The 19785-nt window shown below is 53.8% G+C and overlaps 1 protein-coding gene across 1 annotated transcript in view; it reads right to left on the minus strand.

Annotated features, from left to right (window-relative positions):
• FIBCD1 (fibrinogen C domain containing 1) overlaps positions 1-12697 on the minus strand; it is a 32131-nt gene extending 19434 nt beyond the window's left edge. The window contains exon 1 of the mRNA XM_075332440.1: positions 12509-12697. Coding sequence (XP_075188555.1) covers positions 12509-12604 — 96 coding nt within the window. The 5' untranslated portion in view covers positions 12605-12697. The remainder of the gene's footprint in view (positions 1-12508) is intronic.
• Between the last annotated feature and the right edge of the window lie 7088 nt (positions 12698-19785).

A 19785-nucleotide genomic window follows, 5' to 3' on the forward strand; every position in this document is an offset into this window, starting at 1 on the left:
TGAGATTCGGGGAGATTTTATATATTCCGCCCGCGGAGGTCGGGGGAATATATACCTTACTCTCACCGGGGACCCTTCAATAATCGGCATAAGTAGTATAGCGGCCTCCTTGCTTATTGTCGGGCAATTCCATAATTGGCCTGACTATAAGAGGGGCGCTAGAGAGCGCGTCACGTGCTCTGTCTGTCGGTCGGGAGGTATAAAGGAGGGGTGACCCCCACTTGTTACCCCCCGATTGTGACGTACTGGTAGCCAGCGCGGGGGATTTCTGAGTGACCCCCCCGGTGGTTTGTGACATATTGGTGGCATAGCGGTGGGATCGAGATAATAGTGTGTGTGAGTGTGAGACCCATACTCCCAGACACTAAAGACTGCCTGCAGCAGCTGTGGCTGCTGGGGTCTTCAGACTAGCTCAACACTAGAGTGTCAGAGTGCAGATACTGTAAGGTGTGTGGAGGCATCAGGTGTCAGTTCTGTGTCAGTGACCAAAAGTCTGCAAGAATGGCTGATGGCACCAGGAGCAGAGCTATGCAACTGGCCAATGCTAAAGCAGGAGCCGAAGAGAGGGAGGACGGTGCTGTGGGCAGTAATGAGGAGGTTGCCCACGAGTCCTCCAGGAGCTCGACGCCAGAAAACCGTTCTGCAGAGGACAGCGCACAAGCTGGCAATTATGGACAAGATGAGGAGCAGCTCACCCAAGGGTCCTCAACGAGCCAGATGCCAGCCCTCCGCTCTGCAAGGGACAGTGAATCACCAGGCTCCGCAGCGGGCCGCAGATCACCACGTGCCATTCCACCGAGCCTGGGAGGCTCGGATAGCCTTCTTCAAATGGCTATGGCCCTTCTCCAGGCTGGAGACCAGGAGGGCTACAAGGGACTCCTGGCAGAGCGCAGGGCAGAGCGGCAAGCAGCGCGTGAGGCTGAGGCTGCGGAGCGGCAGGCAGCGCGTGAAGAGCGCCAGGCAGAGCGTGACTACCAGCTGCAGCTAGCTCAGCTCCGGCCCTCATCAGCCACACGTGACCTTCAAGACACCAAACTTCCAAAGGTCCGTGTTGAGGACTTCCCAGTGCTGGAGAAGGATGGAGACTTGGACTCTTTCTTGACTGCTTTTGAACGGACTTGCTTGCAGCACCATCTGGACAAGGACCAGTGGGCCAAATACCTGACCCCCCGTTTAAGGGGTAAGGCCCTGGATATCCTTGGGGACTTGCCTGCTGAGGCAGATCAGGGCTACGACACCATCAAGCGGGCCCTGATCCAACAGTACAACCTCACTCCAGAGTCCTACCGCAAGAAGTTCCGGAGCCTACAGAAGGGACCAAAGGACTCCTGGGCTGACCACCGGCGGGCACTTGCCCGAGCTGCCGACCACTGGACCCAAGGCCTGCAGCTTTCCACCGGACCGGAGATCCTGGACTTGTTCATCACGGAGCAACTCTTGTGGAACTGCCCTGAGGATCTCCGCCAGTTCATCCGAGACCAGAAGCCAAAGGGGTCCACGGCTACAGCTGCCCTTGCCGATGACTACACCAACAACCGGGCCCCTGAGGCCAGGAGAGCGGCCACCAGCAGCACCTGGAGAGGGGGTAAGATGAATTCTGCGACTGCCCCACCTGCCCCTAGACTGCAGGGGGTGTCCCCCTCAACTCCCCTCTCCAGGCCCGTGGCGGAACCAAGACGGTGCCACCAGTGCAACCTACCTGGACACTTCAAGGCCATGTGCCCTCAGCGTCCCGAGGCCCCGGCTCCGTCCCCGTCCCAAGGGCCGCCCAAGGTGTATTGTGTGGGTGGGGGTGGTGGTAGGTCCCTGGACAGCTTCCAACCTGTCACCGTCGGCCGGTCTGTGACCATAGGACTGCGAGACAGCGCCTCGGAGGTGACTCTGGTGCGGCCTGAGATGGTGTCCCCCCAAGACTTGATCCCTGGAAAAACCCTCGCTGTCTCCGGGATTGGAGGCACTGACCCGGCGCTGCCTGTTGCTGACATTTATGTGGACTGGGGCGCAGGGCGGGGGGTGAGGGAGGTGGGGGTAACTGATCGGATCCCTGCAAACGTGCTACTTGGGACAGATTTGGGGCAGATAACCTCCCAGTTTGGGCCCCCCCCAAGGGCTGAACCTTCAGCCCGTACTGACATGACTCCTAACAATGTTAATGTGTTATCTATGAATGATGTAAGGGAGGAGGGAGTGAACTCTGATATTTCTGCTTGCATAGACACCATAGACACACACTCAGCTGCAGCTGTGACAGGGGAGGGGGTCAGAGAAAGGTGTGACAATGCCTCTACAAGTAACCAGCCTGTGAGCTGGGATCTGTTGCCCTCTGCAGGGATAAGCAGAGAGCAGGGTGCTGCAGGGGGAGGACCAGTGTGTGGGGTGGGGGCTACCACAGCAAATGTGGGGTCCCCAGAGATTTCACAGCGGGGTTCTGTTGCTGCAGGAGGGGAACAGGCAGGTGAGATTGGGGCCGGTCCAGGAGCGGAAGTGCTCCCAGGTAAGATCTCGGTGCATGGTTCCCCCACAACCGGGGTGTCAGGAAGCCAGGTAGGTCTGCCTGAACCGGCGACTTGGTCAGGAACGGAGGAGGAGCAGGCACGACCCACGGTCGCAGCGGCTGTGGCCGCTGTCACCCGCAGTGAGAGTGCTGGAAGCCAAGGGGCCTCCCGGAGGTCCGATAGCTCTTCCCCTTCTGACCAAGTGGCAGCCGAGTCAGGTGGAGGCCAGGACACAGGTCCCGGGGTACTGACTGAAGATGTGACAGTCTCGTCGATTCTGGCCACATCTAGTCAGGGGTTTCAGGCAGCGTTAGAAGCTGACGACAGCCTGAAAGCTCTTAAGGAGCAGGCGGCACAGCCTCCCTCGGACTCGGACCCGGAGCGAGTGGTCTGGGACCAAGGACGGCTGTACCGGGCCACGGTCCAGCAGGGTTCACCGGAGGCGTGGCCCAGGGACCGACAGTTGGTGGTACCCTATCCGTTCCGGACGGAGTTGTTGCGGATCGCACATGAGATTCCGATGGCCGGACACCTAGGGATCGCTAAGACCAAGGCCAGGTTAAACCAGCATTTCTACTGGCCAAAAATGGGGGCCGATGTGGCTGCCTACTGCCGTTCGTGTGAAACCTGTCAGAGAGTGGGGAAGGCGGGGCCACGCCCCAAAGCCCCACTAGTATCTCTGCCAATCATCGATGAGCCTTTCAGGAGGGTGGCTGTGGATCTGGTCGGCCCGCTGGCCATCCCCAGCAGCTCCGGGAAACGCTTCCTACTGACGGTAGTGGACTATGCCACCCGGTACCCAGAAGCAGTGGCCTTGTCGTCCATTCGGGCTGACAAGGTGGCCACCGCATTGCTGGAGATTTTCTCCCGAGTGGGTTTTCCCCAGGAAATGCTCACTGACCGGGGGACCCAATTCATGTCCCAGCTGATGGAGGCCCTCTGTAAGCAAGTCCAGGTGCGACATCTGGTGGCCAGCCCGTACCATCCACAGACTAATGGCCTGTGCGAGCGGTTCAATGGCACCTTAAAGCAGATGCTTAAGATGTTGGTCGACTCCCATGGGCGTGACTGGGAGCGGTATCTCCCACACCTGTTATTTGCTTACCGGGAGGTTCCACAGGCCTCAACAGGATTCTCACCGTTTGAGCTCCTGTACGGGCGACGTGTGCGGGGCCCCCTGGCTCTGGTGAAAGAGGCTTGGGAAGGGGATTTGGCCACCCCTGGAGTGTCGGTTATCGAGTATGTCATGCGCTTCCGGGACAAAATGCAGGCCTTGACGCAACTGGTACACGACAATATGGCTCAAGCCCAGGCCGATCAGAAGCGTTGGTACGACCAGAACGCTTGTGAGAGGACCTACCAAGTGGGTCAAAAGGTGTGGGTACTGGTCCCCGTACCACAGGACAAGCTTCAGGCAGCCTGGGAAGGCCCATACCTCGTGTACCAGCAGCTCAACCCTGTAACGTACCTGGTCACCCTGGACCCTGCCCGTGGAAGGCGGAAGCCCTTCCATGTGAACATGATGAAGGCACATCATGAGCGGGAGGCATGTGCGCTCCCCGTGTGCAACCTGCCCGAGGAGGGAGAAGCGGAAACCCTCTTGGATATGCTAGCCCAGGTTAGGGCAGGCGGATCCATTGAGGATGTGGAGGTTGGCCACCAGCTCTTGGAAGACCAACGGTCCCAGCTGTGGGCCACCCTCCTCCCCTTCCGGGGGTTGTTTACCAACCAGCCCGGAAGGACTGACTTGGCTGTCCATCACGTGGACACTGGGGATCATCCCCCGATCCGGCGTTCAGCATATCGGGTCTCCCTGGAGGTGCAGCAACACATGCGCCAGGAGATTGACGAGATGCTGAAGCTGGGGGTGATCCAGGCATCCAACAGCGCTTGGGCCTCGCCTGTAGTCCTCGTCCCTAAGAAGGACCGAACCACTCGGTTCTGCGTGGACTACAGGGGGCTCAATGCGGTCACGGTCGCCGATGCGTACCCAATGCCACGCATCGATGACCTGCTCGATCAGTTGGCCGGGGCTCAGTACCTGACCATCATGGATCTGAGCCGGGGATATTGGCAGATCCCCCTGACTCGCAAGGCCAGGGAACGCTCTGCCTTTATTACCCCATTTGGACTGTACGAGTCCACGGTGATGCCATTCGGGATGAGGAATGCCCCTGCCACTTTCCAGCGGATGGTCAACACCCTGCTCAAGGGACTTGAAGGGTACGCGGCCGCGTACCTGGAGGACATTGCCGTCTTCAGTCCCACCTGGGAGGACCACCTAGAGCATCTAGCACAGGTGCTCAGGCGGATCCACCGGGCAGGTTTGACCATCAAGCCGGGAAAGTGTCAGCTGGCCATGAGCGAGGTCCAGTACCTCGGTCACCGGGTAGGTGGGAGAACACTGAAGCCCGAGCCTGAGAAAGTGGAAGCCATCGCATCCTGGCCCACCCCCAGGACCAAGAAGCAGGTGATGTCCTTCTTGGGGACCGCCGGGTACTATAGGAGGTTTGTTCCACGCTATAGTAGCCTGGCAAAGCCCTTGACGGACCTCACCAAGAAGAGGCTGCCCTCTGCAGTCGATTGGACAATGGACTGCGAGACAGCCTTCCAGGCCCTAAAGGACGCCCTGTCCAGCCCGCCCGTGCTACAGGCAGCCGACTTCACGCGGCCGTTTGTAGTACAGACCGACGCCAGTGACTTCGGCCTCGGTGCGGTGCTCAGCCAGGTGGACTCTGCGAGCCAAGAGCACCCAGTCTTGTACCTGAGCAGGAAGCTGTTACCAAGGGAAGTTGCCTATTCCACGATGGAGAAGGAGTGCCTGGCCATAGTGTGGGCCCTGCAGCGTCTGCAACCCTATCTATACGGGCGCCACTTCATCGTGGAGACGGACCACAATCCCCTCAGCTGGTTGCACACCGTCTCTGGGACGAATGGGCGATTGTTGCGATGGAGCCTTGCGCTCCAGCAATACAACTTCACCATTCGCCACAAAAGGGGCCGTGACCACGGTAACGCAGACGGGCTGTCCCGACAAGGAGAGGTCGCGGACGGGCGCACGGGGGAACACCGGAGTGTGCTGCCCCCTAGCGCCCTCAAAAGGGGGGAGGTGTGAGGCAAATCCCGGGATATGAAGATGAATTATGACTCCAGTCATAATCCCTCATCACTCCCTGGCAGTGCCCCCTCCCTTCTTGTTCTCAGTGTTCCACTTACACCTCCATGGCCATGTCCTGTGATATGGAAATGAGGTGGTGTGGGAACAATGGACACAGGATGACTCCCTGCCGTCACCCTGTAACAAGAGTTGTATCTCATTAGCAAGGCTATGGAACTAGCTAGACAGAACGACTCCAGTAAAAATGGTTCATATCTCGCAAGCCATATTTCCGATAAATATGGCAACCATAAAAATGGTGTCTCCGCATGCGGACGATGCCGGCACACCCTTTTTATGGGAGCAGGACATTGGGAAATGCCCCAGGCGTGATATCAGCCAATGGGGAACTGGCAGACAGGTCATGAGTCCCCTCGTTCTGTAGCTAAATTCATAACTGTCACAATGAGAGCATTGGCGTCCGCCTACGACGCTCCCAGGCAAAGTTATGGCCAATATCCCCTTTGCTGGATAATTCTGATCCATGCAGGGGGAGTGGCAGTGCTTCCCTGTGAGGTCACTAAGGTAGGAGGGGACCTGGATCTGCCCAGGTTGATAACCCTACTTCGGCCATTTTCCAGTGTTCTTTCGCTGGGGGTCACGTGTGAGAAACATCTGTGGGAGTTCCTGGAAACCTGGTCTACAGCGCCCCCCTGTGGCCAGACGCACAAGGTAACTGATTGAATTTGCATACCTGTTTGTAAACCATGCTTTATCTGTAACTGTGCTCTGACATATGTATATTCTGTAGATTCCCTATTGTATATATTGTAGTTTCTAGTGTGCTTTAGGCTGATTAAATTATATAATTAATCTTGGGCTGTTCTGTTATCTCGATCTTGAATCCCACGTCTGTGTGTTCGGCTAATAGTTACCGTAAATCGGTTGGTGGCAGCGAATTGTGCCAAGGATTATTGTGGGGAGGCCAGTGAGATTCGGGGAGATTTTATATATTCCGCCCGCGGAGGTCGGGGGAATATATACCTTACTCTCACCGGGGACCCTTCAATAATCGGCATAAGTAGTATAGCGGCCTCCTTGCTTATTGTCGGGCAATTCCATAATTGGCCTGACTATAAGAGGGGCGCTAGAGAGCGCGTCACGTGCTCTGTCTGTCGGTCGGGAGGTATAAAGGAGGGGTGACCCCCACTTGTTACCCCCCGATTGTGACGTACTGGTAGCCAGCGCGGGGGATTTCTGAGTGACCCCCCCGGTGGTTTGTGACAGAGGGGTCTGGAGGAAGGAGGACAGAGGGGTCTGGAGGAAGGAGGACAGAGGGGTCTGGAGGAAGGAGGACAGAGGGGTCTGGAGGAGGAGGACAGAGGGGTCTGGAGGAGGACAGAGGGGTCTGGAGATGACAGATCACCTCTGTGCTAGGGTGCACTGTCTTTCCTCTTACTTTTTCTCTTAGAGGCAGAGATATAATTACTATAATGAGAGATAGGAATAATATCTGGAGCCTCAGGATAAAGGCCAAACAAGGGTACTGTGATGTGCAGGTGACTACAATCTATTACTCCCTGTTATCAGCCATTACTGGGGGAGGAGACTGTAGGACAGGTGAGTACAATCTATTACTCCGTTATCAGCCATTTCAGTATGATGAGACACTGATATAACCTCCAGACATTACATATGTGACTGATATCAGCCCCTCGTATAACGCTCCAGCACTGATATCAGCCCCTCTTATATCACTCACTACTGATATCAGCCCCTCGTATAACGCTCCAGCACTGATATCAGCCCCTCGTATAACGCTCCAGCACTGATATCAGCCCCTCATATAACGATCCAGCACTGATATCAGCTCCTCGTATAACGCTCCAGCACTGATATCAGCCCCTCGTATAACGCTCCAGCACTGATATCAGCCCCTCATATAACGATCCAGCACTGATATCAGCTCCTCGTATAACGCTCCAGCACTGATATCAGCCCCTCGTATAACGCTCCAGCACTGATATCAGCCCCTCGTATAACGCTCCAGCACTGATATCAGCCCCTCGTATAACGCTCCAGCACTGATATCAGCCCCTCGTATAATGCTCCAGCACTGATATCAGCCCCTCGTATAACGCTCCAGCACTGATATCAGCCCCTCTTATATCGCTCACTACTGATATCAGCCCCTCTTATATCGCTCACTACTGATATCAGCCCCTCGTATAACGCTCCAGCACTGATAGCCCCTCGTATAACGCTCCAGCACTGATATCAGCCCCTCATATAACGATCCAGCACTGATATCAGCTCCTCGTATAACGCTCCAGCACTGATATCAGCCCCTCGTATAACGCTCCAGCACTGATATCAGCCCCTCGTATAACGCTCCAGCACTGATATCAGCCCCTCGTATAACGCTCCAGCACTGATATCAGCCCCTCGTATAATGCTCCAGCACTGATATCAGCCCCTCGTATAACGCTCCAGCACTGATATCAGCCCCTCGTATAACGCTCCAGCACTGATATCAGCCCCTCGTATAACGCTCCAGCACTGATATCAGCTCCTTGTATAACGCTCCAGCACTGATATCAGCCCCTCGTATAACGCTCCAGCACTGATATCAGCCCCTCGTATAACGCTCCAGCACTGATATCAGCCCCTCTTATATCGCTCACTACTGATATCAGCTCCTCGTATAACGCTCCAGCACTGATATCAGCCCCTCGTATAACGCTCCAGCACTGATATCAGCTCCTCGTATAACGCTCCAGCACTGATATCAGCTCCTCGTATAACGCTCCAGCGCTGATATCAGCCCCTCGTATAACGCTCCAGCGCTGATATCAGCCCCTCGTATAACGCTCCAGCGCTGATATCAGCCCCTCGTATAACGCTCCAGCGCTGATATCAGCCCCTCGTATAACGCTCCAGCACTGATATCAGCTCCTCGTATAACGCTCCAGCACTGATATCAGCCCCTCGTATAACGCTCCAGCACTGATATCAGCTCCTCGTATAACCCTCCAGCACTGATATCAGCTCCTCGTATAACGCTCCAGCACTGATATCAGCCCCTCGTATAACGCTCCAGCACTGATATCAGCCCCTCGTATAACGCTCCAGCACTGATATCAGCTCCTCGTATAACGCTCCAGTACTGATATCAGCCCCTCGTATAACGCTCCAGCACTGATATCAGCCCCTCGTATAACGCTCCAGCACTGATATCAGCCCCTCGTATAACGCTCCAGCACTGATATCAGCCCCTCGTATAACGCTCCAGCACTGATATCAGCTCCTCGTATAACGCTCCAGTACTGATATCAGCCCCTCGTATAACGCTCCAGTACTGATATCAGCCCCTCGTATAACGCTCCAGCACTGATATCAGCTCCTCGTATAACGCTCCAGCACTGATATCAGCCCCTCGTATAACGCTCCAGCACTGATATCAGCCCCTCGTATAACGCTCCAGCACTGATATCAGCCTCTCGTATAACGCTCCAGCACTGATATCAGCCCCTCGTATAACGCTCCAGCACTGATATCAGCTCCTCGTATAACGCTCCAGCACTGATATCAGCCCCTCGTATAACCCTCCAGCACTGATATCAGCTCCTCGTATAACCCTCCAGCACTATCAGCCCCTCGTATAACCCTCCAGCACGGATATCAGCTCCTCGTATAACGCTCCAGCGCTGATATCAGCTCCTCGTATAACGCTCCAGCGCTGATATCAGCTCCTCGTATAACGCTCCAGTGCTGATATCAGCCCCTCGTATAACGCTCCATCACTGATATCAGCCCCTCGTATAACGCTCCAGCACTGATATCAGCCCCTCGTATAACGCTCCAGCACTGATATCAGCCCCTCGTATAACGCTCCAGCACTGATATCAGCCCCTCGTATAACCCTCCAGCACTGATATCAGCCCCTCGTATAACCCTCCAGCACTGATATCAGCCCCTCGTATAACGCTCCAGCACTGATATCAGCCCCTCGTATAACGCTCCAGCACTGATATCAGCCCCTCGTATAACGCTGCAGCACTGATATCAGCCCCTCGGATAACGCTCCATCACTGATATCAGCCCCTCGTATAACGCTCCAGCACTGATATCAGCCCCTCGTATAACGCTCCAGCACTGATATCAGCCCCTCGTATAACCCTCCAGCACTGATATCAGCCCCTCGTATAACGCTCCAGCACTGATATCAGCCCCTCGTATAACGCTCCAGCACTGATATCAGCCCCTCGTATAACGCTCCAGCACTGATATCAGCCCCTCGTATAACGCTGCAGCACTGATATCAGCCCCTCGTATAACGCTCCAGCACTGATCACTGATATCAGCCCCTCGTATAACCCTCCATCACTGATATCAGCCCCTCGTATAACGCTCCATCACTGATATCAGCCCCTCGGATAATGCTCCAGCTCTGATATCAGCCCCTCGTATAACGCTCCAGCACTGATATAAGCCCCTCGTATAACCCTCCAGTACTGATATCAGCCCCTCGTATAACGCTCCAGCACTGATCACTGATATCAGCCCCTCGTATAACGCTTCAGCACTGATATCAGCCCCTCGTATAACGCTCCAGCACTGATATCAGCCTCTCGTATAACGCTCCAGCACTGATATCAGCCCCTCGTATAACGCTCCAGCACTGATATCAGCCCCTCGTATAACGCTCCAGCGCTGATATCAGCCCCTCGTATAACGCTCCAGCACTGATATCAGCCCCTCGTATAACGCTCCAGCACTGATATCAGCCCCTCGTATAACGCTCCAGCACTGATATCAGCCCCTCGTATAACGCTCCAGCACTGATATCAGCCCCTCGTATAACGCTCCAGCACTGATATCAGCCCCTCGTATAACGCTCCAGCACTGATATCAGCCCCTCGTATAACGCTCCAGCACTGATATCAGCCCCTCGTATAACGCTCCAGCACTGATATCAGCCCCTCGTATAACGCTCCAGCACTGATATCAGCCCCTCGTATAACCCTCCAGCACTGATATCAGCCCCTCGTATAACCCTCCAGCACTGATATCAGCCCCTCGTATAACGCTCCAGCACTGATATCAGCCCCTCGTATAACGCTCCAGCACTGATATCAGCCCCTCGTATAACGCTGCAGCACTGATATCAGCCCCTCGGATAACGCTCCATCACTGATATCAGCCCCTCGTATAACGCTCCAGCACTGATATCAGCCCCTCGTATAACGCTCCAGCACTGATATCAGCCCCTCGTATAACCCTCCAGCACTGATATCAGCCCCTCGTATAACGCTCCAGCACTGATATCAGCCCCTCGTATAACGCTCCAGCACTGATATCAGCCCCTCGTATAACGCTCCAGCACTGATATCAGCCCCTCGTATAACGCTGCAGCACTGATATCAGCCCCTCGTATAACGCTCCAGCACTGATCACTGATATCAGCCCCTCGTATAACCCTCCATCACTGATATCAGCCCCTCGTATAACGCTCCATCACTGATATCAGCCCCTCGGATAATGCTCCAGCTCTGATATCAGCCCCTCGTATAACGCTCCAGCACTGATATAAGCCCCTCGTATAACCCTCCAGTACTGATATCAGCCCCTCGTATAACGTTCCAGCACTGATCACTGATATCAGCCCCTCGTATAACGCTTCAGCACTGATATCAGCCCCTCGTATAACGCTCCAGCACTGATATCAGCCTCTCGTATAACGCTCCAGTACTGATATCAGCCCCTCGTATAACGCTCCAGCACTGATATCAGCCCCTCGTATAACGCTCCAGCACTGATATCAGCCCCTCGTATAACGCTCCAGCGCTGATATCAGCCCCTCGTATAACGCTCCAGCACTGATATCAGCCCCTCGTATAACGCTCCAGCACTGATATCAGCCCCTCGTATAACGCTCCAGCACTGATATCAGCCCCTCGTATAACGCTCCAGCACTGATATCAGCCCCTCGTATAACCCTCCAGTACTGATATCAGCCCCTCGTATAACGCTCCAGCACTGATATCAGCCCCTCGTATAACCCTCCAGTACTGATATCAGCCCCTCGTATAACGCTCCAGCACTGATATCAGCCTCTCGTATAACCCTCCAGCACTGATATCAGCCCCTCGTATAACGCTCCAGCACTGATATCAGCCCCTCGTATAACGCTCCAGCACTGATATCAGCCCCTCGTATAACCCTCCAGTACTGATATCAGCCCCTCGTATAACGCTCCAGCACTGATATCAGCCCCTCGTATAACCCTCCAGTACTGATATCAGCCCCTCGTATAACGCTCCAGCACTGATATCAGCCCCTCGTATAACCCTCCAGTACTGATATCAGCCCCTCGTATAACGCTCCAGCACTGATATCAGCCGCTCGTATAACCCTCCAGTACTGATATCAGCCCCTCGTATAACGCTCCAGCACTGATCACTGATATCAGCCCCTCGTATAACCCTCCAGCACTGATCACTGATATCAGCTCCTCGTATAACGCTCCAGCACTGATCACTGATATCAGCCCCTCGTATAACGCTCCAGCACTGATATCAGCCCCTCGTATAACGCTCCAGCACTGATATCAGCCCCTCGTATAACGCTCCAGCACTGATATCAGCCCCTCGTATAACGCTCCAGCACTATATACCCTTTAACCCTTTGGTGTGCGGTTATCCGTGTCCTGCAGGAATACAGTGTCGCTGGTAGATGAGTGACAGCGCCTGGTATAATATAGGACATTATTATGGACGGATACACACGGACAGACGTTGCTGTGAGGGGAGCGGAGGACACCGGCTACCGGGGATAAGTGACCTTGTGCACATCTCTGCGTCCTGACAACCTCCATCCATACAGCGTGCTCCCGGCTGACTCACACATTACTTACATTATGCTTAAAGGAACAGGCGCCTATTTCTCCGTTTGGGAAATCTCCGTCTCCATACAGTGAGGGTTTTGCAGCAGCTTGCCTTATGGCCGCCATGCTGTCGCCTGCTGAGGCAGCACTCCGCGCTCATGCATATACATGGGAGCCATTAATATGTCCGATGTATGGTTACGTTGCCGGCAGACATAATACAGTCATCATCTGGCTGACAACCCTCCTCGCCAGCTCCATATTACCGCGTCTGTTCCGCTCCGCTGAGCGCTGCCGCTGCAGGGGAGATAAGTGGCTGTCACCTCTATACGCCGCTTATCTCCATACTGAGGGTCCAGGGAGGCGGGGCCCGGCTCTGAGCCCATGGTGGTCACCACCCAGCTTTCCCGGGGACAGGACAGACGACAGGATCAGTGGATGTTGGGAGTTATCGTTTGCAGGCAGCTGCCCGGTGTAGTGGAGCAGTGTCGGTGGTTGCAGGGCAGTGGCGGCCAGCCATGGGGGCAGGAGCAGTGCAGACAATCAGGCATGCAGGGCAGTGGCGGCCAGCCATGGGGTCAGGAGCAGTGCAGACAATCAGGCATGCAGGGCAGTACCGGCCAGCCATGGGGTCAGGAGCAGTGCAGACAATCAGGGGCATGCAGGGCAGTACCGGCCAGCCATGGGGTCAGGAGCAGTGCAGACAATCAGGGGCATGCAGGGCAGTTCCGGCCAGCCATGGGGTCAGGAGCAGTGCAGACAATCAGGCATGCAGGGCAGTACCGGCCAGCCATGGGGTCAGGAGCAGTGCAGACAATCAGGGGCATGCAGGGCAGTACCGGCCAGCTATGGGGTCAGGAGCAGTGCAGACAATCAGGCATGCAGGGCAGTTCCGGCCAGCCATGGGGGCAGGAGCAGTGCAGACAATCAGGGGCATGCAGGGCAGTACCGGCCAGCCATGGGGTCAGGAGCAGTGCAGACAATCAGGCATGCAGGGCAGTTCCGGCCAGCCATGGGGTCAGGAGCAGTGCAGACAATCAGGCATGCAGGGCAGTACCGGCCAGCCATGGGGTGAGGAGCAGTGCAGACAATCAGGGGCATGCAGGGCAGTACCGGCCAGCTATGGGGTCAGGAGCAGTGCAGACAATCAGGGGCATGCAGGGCAGTACCGGCCAGCCATGGGGTCAGGAGCAGTGCAGACAATCAGGGGCATGCAGGGCAGTACCGGCCAGCCATGGGGGCAGGAGCAGTGCAGACAATCAGGGGCATGCAGGGCAGTTCCGGCCAGCCATGGGGTCAGGAGCAGTGCAGACAATCAGGCATGCAGGGCAGTACCGGCCAGCCATGGGGGCAGGAGCAGTGTAGACAATCAAGGGCATGCAGGGCAGTGGCGGCCAGCCATGGGGGCAGGAGCAGTGCAGACAATCAGGGGCATGCAGGGCAGTACCGGCCAGCTATGGGGTCAGGAGCAGTGCAGACAATCAGGGGCATGCAGGGCAGTACCGGCCAGCCATGGGGTCAGGAGCAGTGCAGACAATCAGGGGCATGCAGGGCAGTGGCGGCCAGCCATGGGGGCAGGAGCAGTGCAGACAATCAGGGGCATGCAGGGCAGTGGCGGCCAGCTATGGGGGCAGGAGCAGTGCAGACAATCAGGGGCATGCAGGGCAGTACCGGCCAGCCATGGGGTCAGGAGCAGTGCAGACAATCAGGGGCATGCAGGGCAGTACCGGCCAGCCATGGGGGCAGGAGCAGTGCAGACAATCAGGGGCATGCAGGGCAGTTCCGGCCAGCCATGGGGTCAGGAGCAGTGCAGACAATCAGGGGCATGCAGGGCAGTGGTGGCCAGCCATGGGGTCAGGAGCAGTGCAGACAATCAGGGGCATGCAGGGCAGTGGCGGCCAGCCATGGGGTCAGGAGCAGTGCAGACAATCAGGGGCATGCAGGGAAGTGGCGGCCAGCCATGGGGTGAGGAGCAGTGCAGACAATCAGGCATGCAGGGCAGTGGTGGCCAGCCATGGGGGCAGGAGCAGTGCAGACAATCAGGGGCATGCAGGGCAGTTCCGGCCAGCCATGGGGTCAGGAGCAGTGCAGACAATCAGGGGCATGCAGGGCAGTTCCGGCCAGCCATGGGGTGAGGAGCAGTGCAGACAATCAGGCATGCAGGGCAGTTCCGGCCAGCCATGGGGTCAGGAGCAGTGCAGACAATCAGGGGCATGCAGGGCAGTTCCGGCCAGCCATGGGGTCAGGAGCAGTGCAGACAATCAGGGGCATGCAGGGCAGTTCCGGCCAGCCATGGGGGCAGGAGCAGTGCAGACAATCAGGGGCATGCAGGGCAGTTCCGGCCAGCCATGGGGTCAGGAGCAGTGCAGACAATCAGGGGCATGCAGGGCAGTTCCGGCCAGCCATGGGGGCAGGAGCAGTGCAGACAATCAGGGGCATGCAGGGCAGTTCCGGCCAGCCATGGGGTCAGGAGCAGTGCAGACAATCAGGGGCATGCAGGGAAGTGGCGGCCAGCCATGGGGTGAGGAGCAGTGCAGACAATCAGGCATGCAGGGCAGTGGTGGCCAGCCATGGGTGCAGGAGCAGTGCAGACAATCAGGGGCATGCAGGGCAGTGGCGGCCAGCCATGGGGTCAGGAGCAGTGCAGACAATCAGGGGCATGCAGGGCAGTGGCGGCCAGCCATGGGGGCAGGAGCAGTGCAGACAATCAGGGGCATGCAGGGCAGTGGCGGCCAGCCATGGGGTCAGGAGCAGTGCAGACAATCAGGGGCATGCAGGGCAGTGGCGGCCAGCCATGGGGGCAGGAGCAGTGCAGACAATCAGGGGCATGCAGGGCAGTGGCGGCCAGCCATGGGGTGAGGAGCAGTGCAGACAATCATGCATGCAGGGTGGCGTCCACAGAGTGGCTGCTGGCCGGTGGAGCGGGCTGGAAAAAATAGGATGCCAGGTCAGGAACGAAAACGAGAGGCAGTAATGTAGCCTGGAAGAATTAACCGAGCTGATGAGTAACAGGAGTGTGAACCAGAGAAAACTGATAATTTACTGGCACTCTTATGTGTGCACTGTATGGCGGTCTGCGGACGCTCTTATGTGTGCACTGTATGGTGATATGCTGGCACTCTTATGTGTGCACTATATGGTAGTATGTGGGCACTTTTATACGTGCACTGTATGGTGGTATGTGGACGCTCTTATGTGTGCACTTTATGGTGGTATGCTGACGCTCTTATATGTGCACTATATTCTGGTATGAGGGTGCTCTTATATGTGCACTGAATGGCGGTCTGCGGACACTTATGTGTGCATGGTATGCTGACACTCTTATGTGTGCACTGTTGTTATGCAGAAACTTTTACGTGTTCACTGTATGACGGTATGTGGACGCTCTTATGTGTGCACTGTATGGCGGTATGTGGACGCTCTTATATGTGCCCTGTATGGCTGTACGTGGATGCTCTTATGTGTGCACTGTATGGAGGTATGTGGATGCTCTTATGTGTGCACTGTATGGCGGTATGTGGATGCTCTTATGTGTGCACTGTATGGCGGTATGTGGATGCTCTTATGTGTGCACTGTATGGCAATATGTGGATGCTCTTATGTGTGCACTGTATGGCGGTATGTGGATGCTCTTATGTGTGCACTGTATGGCGGTATGTGGATGCTCTTATGTGTGCACTGTATGGCGGTATGTGGATGCTCTTATGTGTGCACTGTATGGCGGTATGTGGACGCTCTTATGTGTGCACTGTATGGCGGTATGTGGACGCTCTTATGTGTGCACTGTATGGCGGTATGTGGACGCTCTTATGTGTGCACTGTATGGCGGTATGTGGATGCTCTTATGTGTGCACTGTATGGCGGTATGTGGAGGCTCTTATGTGTGCACTGTATGGCGGTATGTGGATGCTCTTATGTGTGCACTGTATGGCGGTATGTGGATGCTCTTATGTGTGCACTGTATGGCGGTATGTGGACGCTCTTATGTGTGCACTGTATGGCGGTATGTGGACGCTCTTATGTGTGCACTGTATGGCGGTATGTGGATGCTCTTATGTGTGCACTGTATGGCGGTATGTGGATGCTCTTATGTGTGCACTGTATGGCGGTATGTGGATGCTCTTATGTGTGCACTGTATGGCGGTATGTGGATGCTCTTATGTGTGCACTGTATGGCGGTATGTGGACGCTCTTATGTGAGCACTTGCAGCCGCCGTCACCCACACAGTCTGATGTTCGCTGTGTGGCGGCACATCCCGGCTCTTCACCCCTGAGAGGCGATCAGTGCAGGTGAGAGCAGTCAAGTGTTTGTTGTGTGGCGCTCGCCTGATTGCTCACCGACTCCAGGGGAAGAGGAGACCATTTTCTACTTAACTGCTCAGAAACAGGAATTCACAGGAGGAACACCGGCCCGAGGACTTAAAGGAGACCCCCGGCACACGGAGCGCTGCAAACATCGTATACCTGCAGTCCCATGTAACACCACAGATAACACAGTGATATCTCTGAGTACAGATAATCTAGTAGATATCACCTGCAGTCCTATGTAACACCACAGATAACACAGTGATATCTCTGAGTACAGATAATGTAGTAGATGTTACCTGCAGTCCTATGTAACACCACAGATAACACAGTGATATCTCTCGGAGTACAGATAATGTAGTAGATATCACCTGCAGTCCTATGTAACATTGCAGAGAGCTCAGTGATATCTCTCTGAGTACAGATAATGTAGTAGATGTCACCTGCAGTCCTATGTAACACCACAGATAACACAGTGATATCTCTCGGAGTACAGATAATGTAGTAGATATCACCTGCAGTCCTATGTAACATTGCAGAGAGCTCAGTGATATCTCTCTGAGTACAGATAATGTAGTAGATGTCACCTGCAGTCCTATGTAACACCACAGATAACACAGTGATATCTCTCGGAGTACAGATAATGTAGTAGATATCACCTGCAGTCCTATGTAACATTGCAGAGAGCTCAGTGATATCTCTCTGAGTACAGATAATGTAGTAGATGTCACCTGCAGTCCTATGTAACACCACAGATAACACAGTGATATCTCTCGGAGTACAGATAATGTAGTAGATATCACCTGCAGTCCTATGTAACATTGCAGAGAGCTCAGTGATATCTCTCTGAGTACAGATAATGTAGTAGATGTCACCTGCAGTCCTATGTAACATCACAGATAACACAGTGATAGGTCTGAGTACAGATAATGTAGTAGATGTCACCTGCAGTCCTATGTAACACTGCAGAGAGCACAGTGATATCTCTCTGAGTACAGATAATGTAGTAGATGTCACCTGCAGTCCTATGTAACACCACAGATAAGTGATATCTCTCTGAGTACAGATAATGTAGTAGATATCACCTGCAGTCCTATGTAACATCACAGATAACACAGTGATAGCTCTGAGTACAGATAATGTAGTAGATGTCACCTGCAGTCCTATGTAACACTGCAGAGAGCACAGTGAATGTGGGCCGGTGTGTACAGGCAGTGACGTATATCAGCTCTGTTACACTTATATTGTTACACTGTATCTCACGCCGACTGGTAATTGTTCTGCGGTTGGCACCATATGGAGAGTGGCGCGGGTGATATGTGGCGCAGCGGAGCAGGCAGAGGAGATGATGGAGCGTGGCGCATTGTCAGTGAGTAGGATCCATCTGTCTGCTGGAAGGATCCATGATTGCTCTGCGTGTGACCTGTCCCTCCCGTCATTCATTATTTACCTATGGCAGTGTGTGCCTCCTCTGCCGTAGCCTGGCAATGCATGGGTTAACCTAGTGACTGAATAGAAAGCTTATACAGGACACTAAGGGTTAAGCCTTCTTTGCTGGTGGCACGGAGCCCCTGTGATGCCTCCTGCCAGCGCCTCCATATTGGCCCATATGGCCCTGGATTCTGTACTTCTGGGGCTGCCATCCCCTCCTGCTCACGTGTACCTGCACCCACCACCCTAAAATGCCAGAAGCTGAGTCGCCGATAGTAAGGGTTAATTCAGAGACGCATCCTGAAATGCAGAGGAGAAATGGGGCGAATTATAGTGCCACAGTGTTCACATAAAAAACACTGCTATACACTGTGCATATAATATGCACACAGCACGGTCATACAATATGTACCAATGCCATATACTACGTACATAATACTGTGCCTACATAATACTGCTATACACTAAATATAATACTGCACTGTGCCTACATCATACTGTCATAATACATAATGCTGTACTGTGCCTACGTCATACTGCCATACACTAAATATAAGAAAACCGTACTGTGCCAACATCATACTGCTATACACTAAATATAATACTGTACTGTGCTGATATCATACTGCCATATCCTAAATATAATAAAACCGTACTGTGCTTGCATTATGCAGCCATATACTAAATACATAATACCGTACTGTGCCTACATCATACAGCCATATACCAAATACATAATGCCGTACTGTGCCTACATCATACTGCTATACACTAAATATAATACTGGACTGTGCTGACAGCATACTGCCATATACTAAATATAAAACAACTGTACTGTGCCGACATAACATGCCATACACTAAATACATAATACCATACCGTGCCAACATCATACTGCCATATACCAAATACATAATGCCGTACTGTGCCTGTATCATACAGCCACATACTAAATACTTAATACCGTACTGTGCTGACATCATACTGCCATACACTAAATATAATAAAACCGTACTGTCCCTATATCATACAGCCATACACTAAATACATAATGCCGTACTGTGCCTATATCATACTGCTATACACTAAATATAAAAAAACTGTACTGTGCCGACATAACTGCCATACACTAAATACATAATGCCGTACAGTGCTGACATCATACTGCTATATACTAAATATAATACCGTACTGTGCCTACATCATACAGCCATATACTAAATACATAATACTGTACTGTGCCGACATCATACTGCCATACACTAAATATAATAATACCGTACTGTGCCTACATCATACTGCCATACACTAAATATAAAATAACTGTACTGTGCCGACATAATACTGCCATAAACTAAATACATAATGCTGTACCGTGCCAACATCATACTGCTATACACTAAATATAATACTGTACTGTGCCGACATAATACTGGCATACACTAAATACATAATGCCGTACTGTGCCAATATCATACAGCCACATACTAAATACATAATACTGTACTGTGCTGACATCATACTGCCATACAATAAATATAATAATACCATACTGTGCCTCTATCATACAG

This window comes from Anomaloglossus baeobatrachus, unplaced genomic scaffold, assembly GCF_048569485.1.
Source record: "Anomaloglossus baeobatrachus isolate aAnoBae1 unplaced genomic scaffold, aAnoBae1.hap1 Scaffold_3280, whole genome shotgun sequence".
NCBI classification, from domain to species: Eukaryota; Metazoa; Chordata; class Amphibia; order Anura; family Aromobatidae; genus Anomaloglossus; species Anomaloglossus baeobatrachus.